This window comes from Coregonus lavaretus, assembly GCF_964263955.1.
Source record: "Coregonus lavaretus genome assembly, chromosome: 27".
NCBI classification, from domain to species: Eukaryota; Metazoa; Chordata; class Actinopteri; order Salmoniformes; family Salmonidae; genus Coregonus; species Coregonus lavaretus.
This window is the reverse complement of record NC_140014.1, coordinates 29,942,783-29,966,136: the sequence shown is the minus strand read 5'-3', so window position 1 is coordinate 29,966,136 and position 23,354 is coordinate 29,942,783. Positions and strand designations below refer to the sequence as shown.

The window sequence follows — 23,354 nt, the reverse complement described above, 5'->3', positions numbered from 1 at the left end:
AGGTAACTCTGGGTCTTCCATTCCTGTGGCTGTCCTCATGAGAGCCAGTTTCATCATAGCGCTTGATGGTTTTTGCGACTGCACTTGAAAACTTTCCGTATTGACTGACCTTCATGTCTTAAAGTAATGATGGACTGTCGTTTCTCTTTGCTTATTTGAGCTGTTCTTGCCATAATATGGACTTGGTCTTTTACCAAATAGGGCTATCTTCTGTATACCCCCACTACCTTGTCACAACACAACTGATTGGCTCAAACGCATTAAGAAGGAAATAAATTCCACAAATTAACTTTTAAGAAGGCACACCTGTTAATTTAATTGCATTCCAGGTGACTACCTCATGAAGCTGGTTGAGAGAATGCCAAGAGTGTGCAAACTTTTGACTGGTACTGTATACACACCCACACACTGTCTCTATGTCTTTCTCTCTTTCAAGGACTGGCTCCTCCACAGGAGACTTGTGTAACTTATCCTACAGTCAAATTAGCCTAATGATGCCATTCTTTTTTATCTGTACTGTACTGGCAATATTTAACGACTAATCTGTTACTGTACTGTCAATGTTTAACGATTATGTCTGTTTTATGAAAGGCTTTCTTATCAATTTCCGTTATAGTTATGGCATCATGTTTGTGTGAGGTAGCACCACTAGCCCTATATGGTCTTTTGTTCCAATCATGAAAACGCTGATTCGCTAAGTCTTACCAAACACCTCCTGTGGCCTATGCTCTGCATTGATCCTGACTATCTCTGTCTGTAGTGAGGAGGCGCAGTTTCAGATGGAGGGGTCTTTTGTGTGGTTGGACGACCTCCAGACCCCCACCGATCGGCCCTTCTGCGTGGACAGGAGAGCAGACCGTGCCAACTGGGAGTACAAATCACTTTACAGAGGAGATATCGCTAGGTAGGTAACGTCCCTTCCCCCTCCACTGCTCCACCCTCCGCCTCCCCCTCATCTCTGCACCACCTCTCTCTCTCTCTCCTCCCACAGCCCTGGCTACTACACCCTGCTCTCTCCCCACCTTTCCTCTCCCCTCTCTCGCTCTCTCTCTCACACACTCTACTGCCATCTCAGCTCTGGTGTAGTTGCCCGTCAGCTGTCATCAACCCACACTTACCCTGTCCACACCATTGAGCTGGACAGAGCTGAGCTATACTGCACTGGCTTGGCTGTGCATCCACCACAGTTGCTGGAAGTGCACTGGAAAGGACAATGCGGAAACGAAAATATCTGAGCCAGCACCGTACGGTTCAGGTTGGCACGATAGTGTTAAAAGCGTATCTGTTGGCCAGCAGTGTTTAGTTTATCCTCCAGCCTGGTTCTGTTCCCAATGCAAGGTCAGTCAGAGAGGGAGTCAGTCAGAGAGGTAGTCAGTCAGCTGCAGGTGCCAGAGCCTCCATTACAGTACGCATCATCGCAATGGAGACGGGGGCTTGGGTGGCCAGAGAGCAGGGGTAGGTGGGCGGGGTTGGGGGTGTTGATAATAAAAGCTGCATTGAGAGTTTTGGGTCTGCAGCGCTGCAGTAATCCATCTCTCACAGGCAGTTTTACTACTTCAGCCCTCTGACTGCCTTCAGCCCACAGTCAGGGTGTAAATTCCTTCTTTCCTGTCAAAGCGCGCTCTCTATGTTGAATAATGACGTGGATAGGATGTGTGCTCGTGGTGGGGTATATATTGTTGTCATACATACAGTGCATTCGGAAAGTATTCAGACCCCTTGACTTTTTCCACATTTTGTTGTTACAGCCTTATTCTAAAATGGATTAAATTGTTTTTCCCCCTCATCAATATACACACAATACCCCATTATAAAAATAAAAAAACAAACGGAAATATCACATTTACATAAGTATTCAGACCCTTTATTCAGTACTTTGTTGACGCACCTTTGGCGGCGATTACAGCCTCGAGTCTTCTTGGGTATGACGCTACAAGCTTGGCACGCCTGTATTTGGGGAGTTTCTCCCATTCTTATGTAAAAAAGGTATTTCTGTTTTTTATTTTTAGTAAATTTGAAAATGAAATGCTAAAAACCTGTTTTCGCTTTGTCATTATGGGGTATTGTGTGTAGATTGATGAGGGAAAAATTTAATTTAATTGATTTTAGACTAAGGCTGTTAACGTAACACAATGTGGAAAAGGGGAGGGGTCTGAGTACTTTCCGAATGCACTGTACACTATATACACAAAGTACGTGGAGACCCCATCAAATTAGTCGATTTGACTATTTCAGCCATACCCGTTGCTGACAGGTGTATAAAATCGAGCACATAGCCATGCAATCTCCATAACAAACACTGGCAGTAGAATGGCCTTACTGAAGAGCTCAGTGACTTTCAACGTGGCACCATCATAGGATGCCACCTTTCCAACAAGTCAGTTTGTAAAATTTCTGCCCTGTTATAGCTGCCCCGGTCAACTGTAAGTGCTGTTAGTGTGAAGTGGAAACGTCTAGGAGCAAAAACGGGACCGGCGAGTGCTTAAGCGCGTAGCGTTTAAAAATCGTCTGTCCTCGGTTGCAACACTCACTACCGAGTTCCAAACTGCCTCTGGAAGCAACGTCAGCACAAGAACTGTCCGTCGGGAGCTTCATGAAATGGGTTTCCATGGCCGAGCAGCCGCACACAAGCCTAAGATCACCATGCGCAATGCCAAGCGTCTGCTGGAGTGGTGTAAAGCTCGCCACCATTGGACTCTGGAGCAGTGGAAACGCGTTCTCTGGAGTGATGAATCACGCTTCACCATCTGGCAGTCTGAAGGACGAATCAGGGTTTGGCGGATGCCAGGAGAACGCTACCTGCCGAATTTATAGTGCCATATTGAATAATGGTCTGGGGCTGTTTTTCATGGTTCGGGCTAGGCCCCTTAGTTCCAGTGAAGGGAAATCTTAATACTACAGCATACAATGACATTCTAGATGATTCTGTGCTTCCAACTTTGTGGCAGCAGTTTGGGAAAGGCCCTTTCCTGTTTCCGCATGACAATGCTCCCGTGCACAAAGCGAGGTCCATACAGAGAAGGTTTGTCGAGATCGGTGTGGAAGAACTTGACTGGCCTGCACAGAGCCCTGACCTCAAGCCCATCTAACACCTTTGGGATGAATTGGAACGGCGACTGCGAGACAGGCCTAACATCAGTGCCCGACCTCACTAATACTCTTGTGTCTGAATGGAACCAAGTACCCACAGCAATGTTCCAACATCTAGTGGAAAGCCTTCCCAGAAGAGTGGAGGCTGTAATAGCAGCAAAGGGTGGACCAACTTCATATTAACGCCAATGATTTTGGAATGAGATATAGTTGTCTTCATTAGCGTATTTCTAAGTATGTGTCTTATGTGTCTTTTTTATATAATATATACAGCTGCGTAAAAAATAAAGAGCCACTGCAAAATTATTAGTTTCTCTGGTTTTACTATTTATAGGTATGTGTTTGGGTAAAAATAACGTTTTTGTTTTATTCTATAAACTACTGCCAACATTTCTCCCAAATTCCAAATAAAAATATTGTCATTTAGAGCATTTATTTTCAGAAAATGACAACTGGTCAAAATAACAAAAAATATGCAGTGTTGTCAGACCTCGAATAATGCAAAGAAAATAAGTTAATGTAAAAATGTAAATTTTTAAACAACACAATAGTAATGTTTTAACTTTACTCAATATTTGGTGGAAGAACCCTGATTTTCAATCACAGCTTTCATGTGTCTTGGCATGCTCTCCACTAGTCTTTCACATTGATGTTGGGTGACTTTATGCCACTCCTGGTGAAAAAATTCAAGCAGCTTGGCTTTGTTTGATGGCTTGTGACCATCCATCTTCCTCTTGATCACATTCCAGAAGTTTTCAATGGGGTTCAGGTCTGGAGATTGGGCTGGCCATGACAGGGTCTTGATCTGGTGGTCCTCCATCCACACCTTGATGACCTGGCTGTGTGGCATGGCACATTGTCCTGCTGGAAAAACCAATCCTCAGAGTTGGGGAACAATGTCAGAGCAAAAGGAAGCAAGTTTTCTTCCAGGATGACCTTGTATGTGGCTTGATTCATGCGTCCTTCACAAAGACAAATCTGCCCGATTCCAGCCTTGCTGAAGCACCCCCAGATCATCACCGATCCTCCACCAAATTTCACAGTGGGTTGCGAGACACTGTGGCTTGTAGGCCTCTCCAGGTCTCCGTCTAACCATTAGACGACCAGGTGTTGGGCAAAGCTGAAAATTGAACTCATCAGAGAAGATGACCTTACTCCAGTCCTCTACGGTCCAATCCTTATGGTCTTTTGCAAAACTCAGCCTGGCTCTTCTTTGCTTCTCATTGATGAAGGGCTTTTTTCTAGCTTTGCACGACTTCAGCCCTGCCCCTAGGAGCCTGTTTCGAACCGTCCTCGCCGTGCACTTCACCCCAGCTGCCGTTGTCCATTCTTTTTGTAGGTCACTTGATGTCATCCTACAGTTGTTGAGTGACATTTGAATGAGTTGGCGGTCATCCCGGTCAGTAGAGTTGTTTTCGCCCTCTGCCTGTCTGTAGCTTTGTTGTCCCCAATGTCTGCTGCTTGACCTTGTTCTTATGAACCGCCGTCTTTGAAATGTTAAGGATGGAAGCAACCTGACGCTCACTGTATCCCTATGCCAGTAAAGCCAGAATTGAACCCTTCTTTTCCTCACTCAAAACTTTCCTTTTCAACTCTTTTGGCATGGTCAATAGTTTTATTTTTTAATCAATATTACTTTTGAGGTTCTATTAGCACTGTTTTTGCCATCCAGCTGGTCCTATTGCAAGAGGATAGTGATGATAGTGATTATACTTTTCCTCGTTAAATAAGATTTTGTTTCATGTGATCACCTAATCAGTACCTAATTCAGTAGAATGAGGGGTGCCTGTGTTGGAATTCAACAGACACTGGAATGGAATGGCTGTCAGACATGTAGAGATGCTGATTTAAGAAAAATGTGCAGTGGTCTCTTAATTTTTTCCACAGCTGTGTGTATGTGTATGTGTATATATATATATATATATATATATATATATATATATATATATATATATATATATATATATATATATATATATAGTTGAAGTCGGAAGTTTACATACACCTTAGCCAAATACATTTAAACTCAGATTTTCACAATTCCTGCCATTTAATCCTAGTAAAAAGTCACTGTCAAAGGTCAGTTAGGATCACCACTTTATTTTAAGAATGTGAAATGTCAGAATAATAGTAGAGAGAATTATTTATTTAAGCTTTTTTCTTTCATCACATTCCCAGTGGGTTAGAAGTTTACATACACTCAATTAGTATTTGGTAGCATTGCCTTTAAATTGTTTAACTTGGGTCAAAATTTCGGGTAGCCTTCCACAGGCTTCCCACAATAAGTTGGGTGAATTTTGGCCCATTCCTCCTGACAGAGATGGTGTAACCTGAGTCAGGTTTATAGGCCTCCTTGCTCGCACACGCTTTTTCAGTTCTGCCCACAAATGTTCTATAGGATTGAGGTCAGGGCTTTGTGATGGCCACTCCAATAACTTGACTTTGTTGTCCTTAAGCCATTTTGCCACAACTTTGGAAGTATGCTTGGGGTCATTGTTCATTTGGAAGACCCATTTGTGACCAAGCTTTAACTTCCTGACTGATGTCTTGAGATGTTGCTTCAATATATCCACATAATTTTCCTTCCTCATGATGCCATCTATTTTGTGAAGTGCACCAGTCTCTCCTGCAGCAAAGCACCCCCACAGCATGATGCTGCCACCCCCGTGCTTCACGGTTCGGATGGTGTTCTTCGGCTTGCAATCAACCCCCAGTTTCCTCCAAACATAACGATGGTCATTACGGCCAAACAGTTCTATTTTTGTTTTATCAGACCAGAGGACATTTCTCCAAAAAGGATGATCTTTGTCGCCATGTGCAGTTGCAAACCGTAGTCTGGCTTTTTTATGGCGGTTTTGGAGCAGTGGCTTCTTCCTTGCTGAGCAGCATTTCAGGTTATGTCGATTATAAGACTAGTTTTACTGTGGATATAGATACTTTTGTACCTGTTTCCTCCAGCATCTTCACAAGGTCCTTTGCTGTTGTTATGGGATTGATTTGCACTTTTCGCACCAAAGTACGTTCATCTCTAGGAGACTGTACGCGTTTCCTTCCTGAGCGGTATGACAGCTGCGTGGTCCCATGGTGTACTATTGTTTGTACAGATGAACGTGGTACCTTCAGGCATTTGGAAATTTCTCCCAAGGATGAACCAGACTTGTGGAGGTCTACAATTTTTCTTCTGAGGTCTTGGCTGATTTCTTTAGATTTTCCCATGATGTCAAGCAAAGAGGGACTGAGTTTGAACGTACGCCTTGAAATACATCCACAGGTACACCTCCAATTGACTCAAATGATGTCAATTAGCCTATCAGAAGCTTCTAAAGCCATGACATCATTTTCTGGAATTTCCCAAGCTGTTTAAAGGCACAGTCAAGTTAGTGTATGCAAACTTCTGACATTTTACATTTACATTTTAGTCATTTAGCAGACGCTCTTATCCAGAGCGACTTACACCCACTGGAATTGTGATAGTGAATTATAAGTGGAATAATCTGTTTGTAAACAATTGTTGGAAAAATTACTTGTCATGCACAAAGTAGATGTCCTAACCGACTTGTTAACAAGAAATTTGTGGAGTGGTTGAAAAACGAGTTTTAATGACTCCAACCTAAGTGTATGTAAACTTCCGACTTCAACTGTGTGTATATATATTGTGGCGTACAGCAGGTCAGCCATCGGGGGAGACTCGTCGAGGCCTGGTAACAGATGGGGTATACATCACGAGGCGGTGGCTCCATCTGCTGGACGTGGCAGGTCTCGACGGGCTCCTCTGACAGGACTAATTGGGGCTGATTGGGAGCTGGTGAGTAATTAAGGGCGGATTGCTCACCTGCTGTGCAAGGCCCATAAAGCTGCCAGAAGGGCAGCACATGGGAGAGGACTGGGGGAAGTAAGGTAACTTCTGTGTAGTTGGAGATGGTATCCTGGAGAGGGTCTCATTGGGGAGACCTAACCTTTTCTTTTGATTATTTTATTAATAAACACCCTTGAAACCGAGCTAATCATACTCTGTCCGTGTCTGATCTGTGTAAACGTCTTGACCCAACCCCCTGATCTGCCACAATATATATGCATGTCCACAGAAGCGGTGTAGTAGGACCCACTGAACTTTGTTATTAACTGGACAAGGGCAAAAAATTGAGTTCCAGTTGATATCCAGATGATATCGGGTTTAATGTGGAGTCGATACACACACACACACACACACACGCCACAGCAAGCGACGTGAAATGTGATCAATATAACCATGATTGGACTGGTGCTTGGCGTATTGCTCCTTTTTGGAGGAGGTCAGTTGATGCAGACAACTCACTTTATTTCTCCCCTTTTCTCTCTTTCTCACCCTGCCCTCCTTCACTGAGCTGCACCCCAATTCACAACGCTCTCAATACATTGCTGTTTCTCTTTACAGTGATTCTACATGTGACTGTAATGTCTTTAAAGGTACAAGAGGAAAGGCTGTTCCTCTCTGGGTTTGGACCTGCGGTCTCAGGCCGTGAGCTGGGCTGAGTCTGGCCCAGAGAAGAAGAGAGTGGACAGGAGACAGAGACCCAACCGCTACTTCTCACCCAACGTCCGCCAGCTGCTGAGGTCTGATGGCAAACCCACGCTGCCTAGACCTCCACCAGAGGGCACCACCACCGCCTTACCCTTCATCCCTGTGCCCTCCTGCCTGGAAGGTGAGGCAGAGGGGGGTGGCTCTGCCCTGGGCCAGGGCTCCTGGGTCAACCCTCTGGGGGTGTATGACTCCTCCACCTCCCTGTGGCTCCAAGGGAAAGGGAAGGCGGAGCAGGGCAAGGTAGAGGAACAAACTTCTACTCCCAGGGACAATGCTGCTGCCATGCTGGCTGAACGGGTGGAGGACTTCAACAGGAGGCTGAGGGAAACCCCCACGGACACACACACCTGGCTTCAGTTTGTCCACTTCCAGGTACACTACTCAACGTTAAAACCCCACAATTACACACCACACCAATCAGTCCCATCAAATCACATTACATTTCACTAGGGCCAGGAGTTTCTCCGGGACATTTCAACGTGTCAGGGAAAAACTCCCGTCCCTGGCCTGTATCTTGATACATCAAATCACATGATAACTTCCCGATCTGTATTACAGGACGAGGTAGCTGGGGCGCCTGGGGTGTTTGGTGACATCTCTGAGAACGAGACAGAGCGGCGGAAGAGGTCAGTGCGGGCCACGCTGGAGAAGAAGGTAGCCATTTTGGATCGAGCAGTGGAGAATAACCCCAGCTGCGTGGAACTGAAGCTGGAGCGACTGCGGCTCTGTAGGGAGCTGTGGGAGCCGGCAGCCCTGCTGAAGGAGTGGAAAAAGCTTGTGTTCCTGCACCCCAACAGCGCCCCCCTGTGGAGGAAGTACCTTCTGTTCACGCAGAGCCACTTCAGCACCTTCTCTGTGTCAAAGGTCAACGCGGTGTACGGGAAGTGTCTGAGCACGCTGGCGGCGGTGCAGGATGGGAGCATGGTTTCTCACCAGGTGCTGCCGGGCACTGATGAGCACATGCTGGGTAATGGTCCAAGCCACATACTATATACTCTATATATAATTATGTTTGTATGAATAACTTATATAAATTAAGGACTTCCCCTGAGATAGCTTCTGCATAATAGACAGAGGACAGAGATTTTCTCTATTTTTGCATATTTTTCTAATTAAATTTGATCAGATCTTCAACCAAAACCTAATATTAGATAAAGGGAACCTGAGTTTACAAATAACAAAAAAAGTGATACTTATTTTATGTATTTAATTAACAAAGTTATGCAACACCCAATTCCCCTGTGTGAAAAAGTAATTGCCCCCTTACACCCAAAAAGTTATACTTTTGACTCATCTGTCCATAGAACATTCTTCCAAGAGTCTTGATGATCATCCGGGTGCTTTTTGGCAAACTTGACTCAACGTTTTGGATGAGATGGGTCCCATTGTGTCTGGCGAAAACCAAACTGCATTCCACAGTAAGAACCTCATACCAACGGTCAAGCATGGTGGTGGTAGTGTGATGGTTTGGGGATGCTTTGCTGCCTCAGGACCTGGACGACTTGCCTTAATAGAAGGAATCATGAATTCTGCTCCGTATCAGAGAATTCTACAGGAGAATGTCAGGCCATCCGTCTGTGAGCTGAAGCGCAGCTGGGTCATGCAGCAAGACAATGATCCAAAACACAAAATCAAGTCTACATGAAATGGTTAAAAAGCAACACATTTGAAGTTTTGGAATGGCCTAGTCAAAGTCCCGACCTAATCCCAATTGAGATGTTGTGGCAGGACTTGAAACGAGCAGTTCATGCTTGAAAACCCACAAATGTCCCTGAGTTAAAGCAGTTCTGCATGCAAGAGTGGGCCAAAATTCCTCAAAATTCCTCCACAGCAATGTGAGAGACTGATCAACAACTACAGGAAGCATTTGGTTGCAGTCATTGCAGCTAAAGGTGGCACAACCAGCTATTGAGTGTAAGGGGGCAATTACTTTTTCACACAGGGGAATTGAGTGTTGCATAATTTTGTTAATTAAATAAATAAAATAAGAATCCATGTTTTTTTTGTTATTTGTAAACTCCGGTTCCGTTTAGCTAATATTAGGTTTTGGTTGAAGATGGCATTCAGTATCAAAAATATGTAAAAATATAGAAAATCAGGAAAGGGGCAAATACTTTTTCTCAGCACTGTATCTCCTTTAAACTCCTTCCAGAAGCCTTTGGTATGGATTTGATGTGGTTGAATTAGCTCGTGACAGACTAAATTGAATTAGCTGGCTAGCTAGCTCCATTATTGTGGTTATATGTACATCTTAATGCCATTGCCAGATGTCTGTGGGTGTGGCAGAGCCATGGCGCACAGGGACTCGTTCAGTAGGCAAACATTGTGGAATTTTGCAGATCTAAATGTCAAATAGAACTGACATGATTCCTTCACATGACCGACAATTATATCTGTTTGCATTCGGAAAGTATTCAGACCCCTTGACGTTTTCAACATTTTGTTACGTTACAGCCTTATTCTAAAATGTATTACATTACTTTTTTCCCTCATCAATCTACACACAATATCCCATAATGACAAAGCGAAAACAGGTTTTTGGAAATGTTTGCAAATAAAAAATTGAAATACCTTATTTACATAAGTATTCAGACCCTTTGCTATGAGACTCGAAATTGAGCTCAGGTGCATCCTGTTTCCATTGATCATCCTTGAGATGTTTCTACAACTTGATTGGAGTCCACCTGTGGTAAATTCAATTGATTGGACATGATTTGGAAAGGCACACACCTGTCTATGTAAGGTTCCACAGTTGACAGTGCATGTCAGAGCAAAAACCAAGCAATGAGGTGGAAGGAATTGTCCGTAGCGCTCCGAGACAGGATTGTGTCGAGGCACAGATCTGGGGAACGGTACCAAAACTTTTCTGCAGCATTGAAGGTCCCCAAGAACACAGTGGCCTCAATCATTCTTAAATGGAAGAAGTTTGGAACCACCAAAACTCTTCCTAGAGCTGGCTGCCTGGCAAAACTGAGCAATTGGGGGAGAAGGGCTTTGGCCATGGAGGTGACCAAGAACCCGATGGCCACTCTGACAGAGCTCCAGAGTTCCTCTGTGGAGATGGGAGAACCTTCCAGAAGGACAACCATCTCTGCAGCACTCCACCAATCAGGCCTTTATAGTACAGTGGCCAGACGGAAGCCACTCCTCAGTAAAAGGCACATGACAGCCCGCTTGGAGTTTGCCAAAAGACACCTAAAGGACTCTCAGACCATGAGAAACAAGATTATCTGGTCTGATGAATCCAAGATTGAACTCTTTGGCCTGAATGCCAATCGTCACATCTGTAGGAAACCTGGCACAATCCCTACAGTGAAGCATGTTGGTGGCAGCATCATGCTGTGGGGATGTTTTTCAGAGGCAGCGACTGGGAGGCTGATCAGGATCGAGGGAAAGATGAACTGCGCAAAGTACAGCGAGATCCTTGATGAAAACCTGCTCCAGAGCGCTCAGGACCAGACTGGGGCGAAGGTTCACGTTCCAACAGGACAATGACCCTAAGCACACAGCCAAGACAATGCAGGAGTGGATTGGGGACAAGTCTCTGAATGTCCTTGAGTGGCCCAGCCAGAGCCCGGACTTGAACCCGATCTCTGGAGAGACCTGAAAATAGCTGTGCAGCAACGCTCCCCATCCAACCTGACAGAGCTTGAGAGGATCTGCAGAGAATGGGAGAAACTCACCAAATACAGGTGTGCCAAGCTTGTAGCATCAAACCCAAGAAGAGGCTGTAGTCGTTGCCAAAGGTGCTTCAACAAAGTACTGAGTTAAGGGTCTGAATACTTGTTTATTTTATTTTATACATTTGAAACATTTTCTAAACCTGTTTATCCTTTGTCATTATGTCCAGGTATTGTGTGTAGATTGATGAGGGGAAAAAAAGCAATTTCATCCATTTAAGAATTAGGCTGTAACGTAACAAAATGTGGAAAAAGTGAAGGGGTCTGAATACTTTCCGAATGCACTGTATCTGCAATGTTCTGTAACATCTTTCATTCTCCTGAACAGACCCCTAAACAGGTTTGTGCTGCATCATGTTTCTGACCACTGACAGGAGGTAATGATAAGGTTTAAACAAACAGAAACCTAAGCCCAGTGCCTCACGTTCTTTAGCCCAGGGTTTCCCAAACTCGGACCTGGCCCCCCCCCCCCCCCTGGGTGCACATTTTGTGAGAAATTGCCAAGAAACTGAAGATCTTGTACAACGCTGTGTACTACTCCCTTCACAAAACAGCGCAAACTGTCTCTAACCAGAATAGAAAGAGGAGTGGGAGGCCCCAGTGCACAACTGAGCAAGAGGACAAATACATTTGTTTCTAGTTTGAGAAACAGACGCCTCACAGGTCCTCATCTGGCAGCTTCATTAAATAGTACCCGCAAAACACCAGTCTCAACGTCAACAGTGAAGAGGCGACTCCGGGATGCTGACCTTCTAGGCAGAGTTGCAAAGAAAAAGCCATATCTCAGACTGGCCAATAAAAGATTAAGATGGGCAGTCTGAGATATGGCTTTTTCTTTGCAACTCTGCCTAGAAGGTCAGCATCCCGGAGTCGCCTCTTCACTGTTGACGTTGAGACTGGTGTTTTGCGGGTACTATTTAATGAAGCTGCCAATTGAGGACCTGTGAGCCTGTAATCGACATTTAATCCTAGTAAAAATTCCCTATCTTAGGTACTTAGGATCACCACTTTATTTTAAGAATGTGAAATGTCAGAATAATAGTAGAGAATTATTTATTTCAGCTTTTATTTCTTTCATCACATTCCCAGTGGGTCAGAAGTTTACATACACTCAATTAGTATTTGGTAGCATTGCCTTTAAATTGTTTAACTTGGGTCAAATGTTTTGGGTAGCCTTCCACAAGCTTCCCACAATAAGTTGGGTGAATTTTGGCCCATTCCTCCTGACAGAGCTGGTCAGGGTTGTAGGCCTCCTTGCTCGCACACGCTTTTTCAGTTCTGCCCACACATTTTCTATAGGATTGAGGTCAGGGCTTTGTGATGGCCACTCCAACACCTTGACTTTGTTGTCCTTAAGCCATTTTGCCACAACTTTGGAAATATGCTTGGGGTCATTGTCCATTTGGAAGACCCATTTGCGACCAAGCTTTAACTTCCTGACTGATGTCTTGAGATGTTGCTTCAATATATCCACATAATTTCCCTTCCTCATGATGCCATCTATTTTGTGAAGTGCACCAGTCCCTCCTGCAGCAAAGCACCCCCACAGCATGATGCTGCCACCCCCGTGCTTCACGGTTGGGATGGTGTTCTTCGGCTTGCAATCAATCCCCTTTTTCCTCCAAACATCATGGTCATTATGGCCAAACAGTTCTATTTTTGTTTCATCAGACCAGAGGACATTTCTCCAAAAAGTACGATCTTTGTCCCCATGTGCAGTTGCAAACCATAGTCTGGCTTTTTTATGGTGGTTTTGGAGCAGTGGCTTCTTCCTTGCTGAGCGGCCTTTCAGGTTATGTCAAGATGGGACTCATTTTACTGTGGATATAGATACTTTTGTACCTGTTTCCTCCAGCATCTTCACAAGGTCCTTTGCTGTTGTTCTGGGATTGATTTGCACTTTTCGCACCAAAGTAAGTTCATCTCTAGGAGACAGAACGCGTTTCCTTCCTGAGCGGTATGACGGCTGCGTGGTCCCATGGTGTTTATACTTGCGTACTATTGTTTGTACAGATGAAAGTGGTACCTTCAGGCGTTTGGAAATTGCTCCCAAGGTTGAACCAGGTCTATAAAAAAATGTCTGAGGTCTTGGCTGATTTCTTTTGATTTTCCCATGAAAAAGAGCAAAGAGGCACTGAGTTTGAAGGTAGGCCTTGAAATACATCCACATGTACACCTCCAATTGACTCAAATGATGTCAATTAGACTATCAGAAGCTTCTAAAGCCATGACATCATTTTCAAGGAATTTTCCAAGCTGTTTAAAGGCACAGTCAACTTAGCGTATGTAAACTTCTGACCCACTGGAATTGTGATACAGTGAATTATAAATTAAATAATCTGTCTGTAAACAATTGTTGGAAAAATGACTTGTGTCATGCACAAAGTAGATGTCCTAACCGACTTGCCAAAACTATAGTTTGTTAACAAGAAATTTGTGGAGTGGTTGAAAAACGAGTTTTAATGACTCCAACCTAAGTGTATGTAAACTTCCGACTTCAACTGTAATTGCAAAAGGGTTTTCTAATGATCACTAAGCCTTTTAAAATGATAAACTTGGATTAGCAAACACAACGTGCCATTGGAACACAGGACTGATGGTTGGTGATAATGGGCCTCTGTATGCCTATATAGATATTCCATAAAATATCAGCTGTTTCCAGCTACAATAGCCATTTACAACATTATCAATGTCTACACTGTATTTCTGATCAATTGCTTTTCTTTCGAAAACAAGGAACATTTCTAAGTGACCCCAAACTTTTGAAATGGTAGTGTAGGTTCATAGATCACCTGCTGCAACTCATAGAAAATAGGCTGTTTCAGGTTCAAATATGTCATCACTCGTGGCATCTTTTGTTTTCTCAAATCAACCTAATTGATACAGAAGCTCTTTGATTTTTTGTGATTTTCCTGTTATAAGATGATGGTCCCAGACTCCCTCTTGTGGTTGAATAGTACATATTTCTAGCATATCTGAAGCTGCACTGTGGACAGATCAAACAGTGTGGGAGATGTACGCCGTATGTACAAAAATTCGACCGTAGCCTCTGCTTACATAGCAATGTTGGGCATATATCTCCACCTGACCTCTGAGGGAGACTGTTGGTCTCTGACTGTTTGGTTCCTTTTAGAAAATAAATACGGTCTCTGTACTGGCAGTACAAGGCAGGTAGCCTCGTCCCAGATCTGTTTGTGCTGTCTTGCCAACTCCTATGGCCATTGACAGCACAAACAGATCTGGGACCAGGTTACAAGTCAGGGCAATGTAACCCGAACTTAAAGGGAACATCTGCAGGAGACGGCTGCATTAATTATAACTTGATAATTATTCAGATGAATAATGAAGACGACTGTGAGGGGCAATAAAAAGCTTTTGAGAAGCTGCCATATCATGTGACCTCAGGGATGTGCGGCTTTAATTCGCCTGCTGAATTTTTCATTCAGAGAAGATTGTCTATCTGTTATTACTTTAAAAATATAATAATCTTCAATCTCTCACTGTCTTCCTCATCATACTATTTTTTTTCTCAAAGTCTGAGGATTTTTCAATGTATTCATCTTTTAAGAGCTCATACTAAACTAATGCACATGTGCTGGTTCTAATAGGTGGAACTGAACTGGGTGCTTTGTGGAAGGAATTATTATAATTAATGATGTGGTATTGTATGGTCTCTCCCCCTCTCTCTGCAGCCATCTTCCTCCAGCAGTGTCATTTCCTCAGGCAGGCCGGCCACTCAGAGAAAGCTGTGTGTCTGTTCCAGGGCCTGCTGGACTTCACCTTCTTCAAGCCAGACACTGTCAAGGACCTACCCACCAGACAACAGGTACACACACACACACACACACACACACACACACAGTCATTCCCCAAGTACCTCTGCAAAGAACACACATGTTCAAACACATGCACGCATATACAGCTGGTAGCTCCCTCCAGAATAGACTGATGATGAATTGGGGTCTGTGTTACTGTATTGGCTGTTGATCCAAAGCCAGTGCACCAATGCTGTTTGTTTTCTGTCACTGGCATTAAAGCAGTGCTGGGGCCCTCTCCAGAGAGTGCCCTTCAGACTGGTCTGGGCCTTGTCACTTTACACACTACATGGAAACTTTACTAAGGGGGGCGTTTAAAATGCATGACCAGGTTTTAATAGATACTTTTTTCCAGCAGTGGGGCATTCTAATTCGAGAAAGAACACATAATGGCCTGTTTTCTCTTCCTTCAGGACTGCTGCAGTGGCTCACAGCTCACTGTCCCCCCCAGCACCAGCAGCATTAGATAAATGAGACATGATTATGAATGTATAATACCTCGAATGAAGGAAGGACATGTTGCTGTGTGTGTGTCCGCATGGTAAACCCAGCATTAGCTTTCATTAACTGTTTTAATTGATCAGGGCTGTATTTTTTTGATGAGAGATCGTCCAGTCCCTTAACACTACGTCTCTGTTCCAAGGTCCATACTAGCGTAGCGCTATCATGAAGCAATATGTATTGGCCATGCATTTAAAGTGGTATGGATTGTGTGGCTATTGGAACACAGCCTAGGCCAATTTAGCTCTGTACTGTTAAGATATCACACCATATAGGATTTCTACCAGATTTGGAAGTACTGATACCCAAAGCTCCATGTTCAGAGCCTGTCTGTCTTTTGTCTCAGAGACGGTGTTCTTATTTAGTAAGAATATAAATGGGTTGGATCCCAACGCTGCCACCAAATGTAAGATGACTATATGGATATATAAAATGCTTCTGCTGTTGGATTCGTCACCAAGTAATTAGAAAGAAGATCTCCTTTTCAGGCAAAATAAATTAATCTTAATGACGACAAGAGAGACTCTCTGTGGCTTTACTCTGTAATCATCTGATTATTAGAAAATGATCTAAGCAGTGTCTCCTCCAGAAACGATTGCAGTATTAAACAGGACCACATTTTATTCCACACTCTAATGAGTTTCTACTGTTCTCCATGGAGGTCTGGTCTGCAGAGAGAGACACGCACTAGCATGGAGGGGCTAATTCATTACATCTAGTTACTGACCTGCAGGCTGTCCTGCAGTGCAGCCTAATGTTGTTCTTCCTGTCAGGAGAACTGCTGACCTCAGTGCAGATAAAGACAACTGCCCATCAACCCATGAAACATGATATGTTTGAAATTATTACATTTTTGTAATACCTGACATTCCCTCTCCTCCACCCTCTGTGTGATTGTACAGTATTAATTACTGTATTATTGAGGGATTGATTTATATAAATATCTGTGTTGTATTAAACCATCCCATTGGCCTTTGCCCTTTGTGGTCCTCCAGGTGGAGTTCTTTGAGCCATTCTGGGACAGTGGGGAGCCCCGTGTCGGGGAGAGAGGGGCCAGTGGATGGAGAGCCTGGATGACCCAGCAGGAGAGAGGGGGCTGGCTCCAACCCAGTGAACAAGGTTAACAACTTTATAGCCTTGCCTATACTAAAACCTGTGCTAACACTTTACATGGTTGCTCTTATTTCTGTGTTATAACACTGTAATTACACTAGTAACAGTGTTGTAACGTTACAACACTAAATCATAGTGTGTCCATCCTCACTGGTCCAACCTACTTTAGCACCCGTCTGGGGCGGCAGGTAGCTTAGTGGTTAAGAGCGTTGTGCCAGTAACCGAAAGGTCGCTGGTTCTAATCCCCGAGCCAACTAGGTGAAAAATCTGTCGATGTGCCCTTGAGCAAGGCACTTAATCCTAATTGCTCCTGTAAGTTGCTCTGGATAAGAGCGTCTGCTAAATGACTAAAATGTAATGTTAACCTTTGGAACCTCTATGTGACAGATGATGAAGATGATGAAGATCAGGAAGAATCGGAGGTGAAGGATAAGACATGGCCCAAGTGGAGGATCTGGTTGGACGTGGAGACATCACGCGAGGCCATCCATTGGCTGCCGTGGAGGCCGGACAAAACCAAGGGCCAATCGGTGGAGGACTGTGAGGACCCGGACCGACAGGTATTGGCTGTGATTACTGGTGATAGTGGTGCCAAAACTGGGATATATCTACCATTAAAAACGGGTTGCTATTTATGTCTTACCACTTGCCTGCATGTGTGTGTTCCATGTAGGTGCTGTTTGATGACATTGGGCCGTCTTTGATCCGGCTGGTCCGCCCAGACCTCCAGCTGCGTCTTCTTCTGTCCTTCCTACACTTTCTGGGTCTGCCTGCTGACACTTCCTGTTACAGTGCCCCCTCCTGGAGCCTGCTGCTGGACGACCAGGCTCTGCTGGGGGATGTTCACCACCCTGACTCACCTCTGACCTCCTATGACCTCCCTGTCCCTGGGGTCAGCCCCGTGGGTCACATGACCTCTCTGCAGGGTGCCAGGAGGGGGGCGGGGCTGTGTAAGCAGGGGGAGGAATTTCTAGACAACGTGTTCCAGATGGTTCTGCCTCTGTTCTCTGCTCAGGAGAGAGCTGTCCTCTCACTGCACTGGATCCAGTATGAGAAGCTCAAGGTAAACCCATGTTACCCAAGCTATAAGCTTTAGAGCCAGGCAAGCATATGCTCAGCCAAGTGCGATTACTTTGGTTTGAGAGGCTTTCTTCAATCGTGAAGGAATTTAAACCTAATTGTAAAGTCAGGATGAAATTTACGTATTTTCATTCCATTTTAATGCCGAACTTTGTGTCCTTCTCCCTCTCATTCTCCATTGAGATTCTCCCACTAATGCACCTGTCTCTCCTGTCTCTCCTGTCCTCCCACTCTGTATGTAACATTAAGGTGCTGAGGTGCGTGCGCGGCAGGAACAAGAGGCATGTGAAATTCCAGGGGAAGAGGAGCAAACGCCTGGCCAAGCGCCTGCTGAAGGAGCCAGAGAACCGGGGCCGCCTCAGCCTGTGGAGGGAGTATGCCCACCTGGAGTGGCTGCTAGGGAATTTGGATGAGGCCCACAAGGTGTTCGACACAGCCCTGGGACTGGGCGTGGCAGGAGGGCTGGCAGACCCTGCCCTGTGTGACCTCTGCCTGCTCTACGCCCAGCTGGAGGTAGAGGAGGCCTGGCGAAGGGGTACGGGCGGAGCAGGGACAACTGTTACGACCGCCATGTCTTCACCAGCGGTCTATATCCTCACCAAGCTAGCAGAGGGTAGTTCGTATGCCCCCTTCTTGGGACAGTTGGCTCCAGTGGCCGTTCTGAAGGCCAGGAAGGCCTATGAGCAGGCTGTGGTGAGCTCCCTGCCTGGGCTGGAGGAGGGGGCCGCGGGGCAGGGGCACTCCAAGAAGCCCAGGCGGGTCAAAGGTCTGGTGGGGTGTTACGCCCTGTTCCAGTACCTGACTGTGGGGGTCGATGCTGCTGATGCAGTCTACAGTCTGGCCAGGAAGAGGCTGGAGCAACACTCCAGTATGTCAGCACAGGAGTCATCTAGCAGTGAAGTTATCAGTGACATACAGACACAGAGCTCTGTCTCAGATTGTGAGGCCCTGGCTGTCCAGCAGGCGGCGCTGCTGCGCTACCACACCAGCACCAACGTGTACCCACTTAGCCATATCAGACTGGCGCTGACCTCGGCCCTGGCCCACTTTGCCTCTAGCGCCCCCCTGTGGCAGTTGTACGTGCAGGTGGAGAACCGCTACCACAGCGCCGGCAGGGCTCGACGCTTCTTCCACAGCTTGACCAAGGCTAGTGCCAGTGTCATGCCACGCCTGTTCGCCATCAGTGCAGAGCAGCAGAGGAAGCAGCTGGTGGACTCTGTTCAGAGGTGAGAACACTGAAGATGGAAGGCTCTAATCAGTATCACTTAATAATGTCAAAAACAGAACACACACACACACACAAATGGATAGTACTACTATAGTAGCTCACATTTAGATTCATTTCGTTAACTAACTGGATGTTTTTTGATGAGGTCTTGTTTTCTTCTTGGCAGGTCTAATTGCTATGGCGACACACTCTCCACCCTGCCAGAGAACGGCCTGAGCAACCGTATCCGCTCGCTGTTTGAGAATGCCATAGCAACGGAGCACGGGGTCCACTGCCCGTTGCTGTGGAGGATGTACATGAACTTCCTGGTAAGACACCTCTTTAAAACACATTAACTTCCTGGTAAGACGCCTCTTTAAAACATGAACTTCCTGTTAATACACCTCTTTAAAACACCCTTAAATCATTACAGTTATCAGAACCTCAGGTTTGTTCCAGTAATCAAGTGATGAAGGAGACTTGGAAGTATGTCTGAAGCTGGCGTCTGGTGTTTTGAAGTGTACTGTAGCTGACGTATGGTGTTTTGTTGTACTGTAGCTGACGTCTGGTGTTTTGTTGTACTGTAGCTGACGTCTGGTGTTTTGTTGTACTGTAGCTGACGTCTGGTGTTTTGTTGTACTGTAGCTGACGTCTGGTGTTTTGTTGTGGTGTTCTTTAGCTGACGTCTGGTGTTTTGTTGTGGTGTACTGTAGCTGACGTCTGGTGTTTTGTTGTGTGTTGTAACTGACGTCTGGTGTTTTGTCGTGTGTTGTAGCTGACGTCTGGTGTTTTGTTGTGTGTTGTAGCTGATGTCTGGTGTTGTGTTGTGGTGTACTGTAGCTGACGTCTGGTGTTGTGTTGTAGCTGACGTCTGGTGTTGTGTGTTGTAGCTGACGTCTGGTGTTGTGTTGTGGTGTACTGTAGCTGACGTCTGGTGTTGTGGTGTACTGTAGCTGACGTCTGGTGTTTTGTTGTGGTGTACTGTAGCTGACGTCTGGTGTTTTGTTGTGTGTTGTAGTGTATGTCTGGTGATTTGTGTTGTAACTGACGTCTGGTGTTTTGTTGTGTGTTGTAACTGATGTCTGCTGTTTTGTGGTGTACTGTAGCTGATGTTTGGTGTTTTGTTGTGTGTTGTAGCTGACGTCTGGTGTTGTGTGTTGTAGCTGATGTCTGGTGTTTTGTGGTGTACTGTAGCTGACGTCTGGTGTTTTGTGGTGTACTGTAGCTGACGTCTGGTGTTTTGTGGTGTACTGTAGCTGACGGCTGGTGTTTTGTTGTGTGTTGTAGCTGACGTCTGGTGTTTTTGTTGTAGTTGATGTCCAGTGTTTTGTACTGTAGCTGACGTCTGGTGTTTTGTTGTGTGTTGTAGTTGACGTCTGGTGTTTTGTACTGTAGCTGATGTCTTGGTATTTTGTTGTGTGTTGTAGCTGACGTCTGGTGTTGTGTTGTGTGTTGTAGCTGATGTCTTGTGTTGTAGCTGACGTCTGGTGGTGTGTTGTAGCTGACGTCTGGTGTTGTGTGTTGTAGCTGATGCCTGGTATTTTGTTGTGTGTTGTAGCTGACGTCTGGTGTTGTGTTGTGTGTTGTAGCTGATGTCTTGTGTTGTAGCTGACGTCTGGTGGTGTGTTGTAGCTGACGTCTGGTGTTGTGTGTTGTAGCTGATGCCTGGTGTTTTGTGGTGTGTTGTAGCTGACGTCTGGTGTTGTAGCTGACATCTGGTGTTGTTGTAGCTGACGTCTGGTGTTGTGTTGTAGCTGACGTCTGGTGTTGTGTTGTGGTGTACTGTAGCTGACGTCTGGTGTTTTGTTGTGGTGTACTGTGGCTGACGTCTGGTGTTTTGTTGTGGTGTACTGTAGCTGACGTCTGGTGTTTTGTTGTGGTGTACTGTAGCTGACGTCTGGTGTTTTGTGGTGGTGTACTGTAGCTGACGTCTGGTGTTGTAGCTGACGTCTGGTGTTTTGTTGTGGTGTACTGTAGCTGACGTCTGGTGTTTTGTTGTGGTGTACTGTGGCTGACGTCTGGTGTTTTGTTCTGGTGTATTGTATCTGACGTCTGCTGTTTTGTTTTGGTGTACTGTATCTGACGTCTGGTGTTTTGTTGTGTGTTGTAACTGATGTCTGCTGTTTTGTGGTGTACTGTAGCTGATGTCTGGTGTTTTGTTGTGTGTTGTAGCTGACGTCTGGTGTTGTGTGTTGTAGCTGATGTCTGGTGTTTTGTGGTGTACTGTAGCTGACGTCTGGTGTTTTGTGGTGTACTGTAGCTGACGTCTGGTGTTTTGTGGTGTACTGTAGCTGACGGCTGGTGTTTTGTTGTGTGTTGTAGCTGACGTCTGGTGTTTTTGTTGTTGTTGATGTCCAGTGTTTTGTACTGTAGCTGACGTCTGGTGTTTTGTTGTGTGTTGTAGTTGACGTCTGGTGTTTTGTACTGTAGCTGATGTCTTGGTATTTTGTTGTGTGTTGTAGCTGACGTCTGGTGTTGTAGCTGATGTCTGGTGGTGTGTTGTAACTGACGTCTGGTGTTGTGTGTTGTAGCTGACGTCTGGTGTTGTGTGTTGTAGCTGACGTCTGGTGTTTTGTTGTGGTGTACTGTGGCTGACGTCTGGTGTTTTGTTTTGGTGTACTGTAGCTGACGTCTGGTGTTTTGTTGTGTGTTGTAGCTGACGTCTGGTGTTGTAGCTGATGTCTGGTGTTTTGTGGTGTACTGTAGCTGACGTCTGGTGTTTTGTGGTGTACTGTAGCTGACGGCTGGTGTTTTGTTGTGTGTTGTAGCTGACGTCTGGTGTTTTTGTTGTAGTTGATGTCCAGTCTTTTGTACTGTAGCTGATATCTGGTGTTTTGTTGTGTGTTGTAGCTGACGTCTGGTGTTGTAGCTGACGTCTGGTGGTGTGTTGTAACTGACGTCTGGTGTTGTGTGTTGTAGCTGACGTCTGGTGTTGTGTGTTGTAGCTGACGTCTGGTGTTTTGTTGTGGTGTACTGTGGCTGACGTCTGGTGTTTTGTTTTGGTGTACTGTAGCTGACGTCTGGTGTTTTGTTGTGTGTTGTAGCTGACGTCTGGTGTTGTAGCTGATGTCTGGTGTTTTGTGGTGTACTGTAGCTGACGTCTGGTGTTTTGTGGTGTACTGTAGCTGACGGCTGGTGTTTTGTTGTGTGTTGTAGCTGATGTCTGGTGTTTTTGTTGTAGTTGATGTCCAGTCTTTTGTACTGTAGCTGATATCTGGTGTTTTGTTGTGTGTTGTAGCTGACGTCTGGTGTTGTAGCTGACGTCTGGTGTTGTGTGTTGTAGCTTATGTCTGGTGTTTTGTGGTGTACTGTAGCTGACGTCTGGTGTTTTGTGGTGTACTGTAGCTGACGTCTGGTGTTTTGTTGTAGTTGACGTCTGGTGTTTTGTGTTGTAGTTGACGTCTGGTGTTTTGTACTGTAGCTGATGTCTGGTGTTTTGTTGTGTGTTGTAGCTGACGTCTGGTGTTGTGTGTTGTAGCTGACGTCTGGTGTTGTGTTGTAGCTGACGTCTGGTGTTGTGTGTTGTAGCTGACGTCTGGTGTTGTGTTGTGTGTTGTAGCTGACGTCTAGTGTTGTGTTGTAGCTGACGTCTAGTGTTGTGTTGTAGCTGACGTCTTGTGTTGTGGTGTGTTGTAGCTGACGTCTGGTGTTGTTGTGTGTTGTAACTGACGTCTGGTGTTGTGTGTTGTAGCTGACGTCTGGTGTTGTGTGTTGTAGCTGACGTCTGGTGTTTTGTTGTGGTGTACTGTAGCTGACGTGTGGTGTTTTGTTGTGGTGTACTGTAGCTGACGTCTGGTGTTTTGTTGTGGTGTACTGTAGCTGACGTCTGGTGTTTTGTTTTGGTGTACTGTAGCTGACGTCTGGTGTTTTGTCGTGTGTTGTAGCTGACGTCTGGTGTTTTGTCGTGTGTTGTAGCTGACGTCTGGTGTTTTGTCGTGTACTGTAGCTGACGTCTGGTGTTTTGTTCTGGTGTACTGTAGCTGACGTCTGGTGTTTTGTTGTGGTGTTTTTTATCTGACGTCTGGTGTTTTGTTGTGGTGTACTGCAGCTGACGTCTGGTGTTTTGTTGTGGTGTTCTTTAGCTGACGTCTGGTGTTTTGTTGTGGTGTACTGCAGCTGAAGTCTGGTGTTTTGTTGTGGTGTACTATATCTGACGTCTGGTGTTTCGTTGTGTTCTTTAGCTGACGTCTGGTGTTTTGTGTACTGTAGGTGTCAGAGGGGAAGGTGGAGAAGGGAAGAGGGATCTTCTACAAGGCTCTTCAGGACGTCCCATGGGCCAAGGTGAGCACAGTGACCGATGAAATTAT

The 23,354-nt window shown here is 45.4% G+C and overlaps 1 protein-coding gene across 1 annotated transcript in view; it reads left to right on the top strand.

The window, feature by feature from the left end:
• nrde2 (NRDE-2, necessary for RNA interference, domain containing) overlaps window positions 1–23,354 on the top strand; it is a 29,304-nt gene that overhangs the window by 4,344 nt on the left and 1,606 nt on the right. The window contains exons 4-13 of the mRNA XM_084144458.1: window positions 761–904; window positions 7,537–8,023; window positions 8,210–8,618; window positions 15,024–15,157; window positions 16,643–16,766; window positions 17,148–17,320; window positions 17,434–17,823; window positions 18,090–19,066; window positions 19,235–19,376; window positions 23,257–23,328. Coding sequence (XP_084000584.1) covers window positions 761–904; window positions 7,537–8,023; window positions 8,210–8,618; window positions 15,024–15,157; window positions 16,643–16,766; window positions 17,148–17,320; window positions 17,434–17,823; window positions 18,090–19,066; window positions 19,235–19,376; window positions 23,257–23,328 — 3,052 coding nt within the window. The remainder of the gene's footprint in view (window positions 1–760; window positions 905–7,536; window positions 8,024–8,209; window positions 8,619–15,023; window positions 15,158–16,642; window positions 16,767–17,147; window positions 17,321–17,433; window positions 17,824–18,089; window positions 19,067–19,234; window positions 19,377–23,256; window positions 23,329–23,354) is intronic.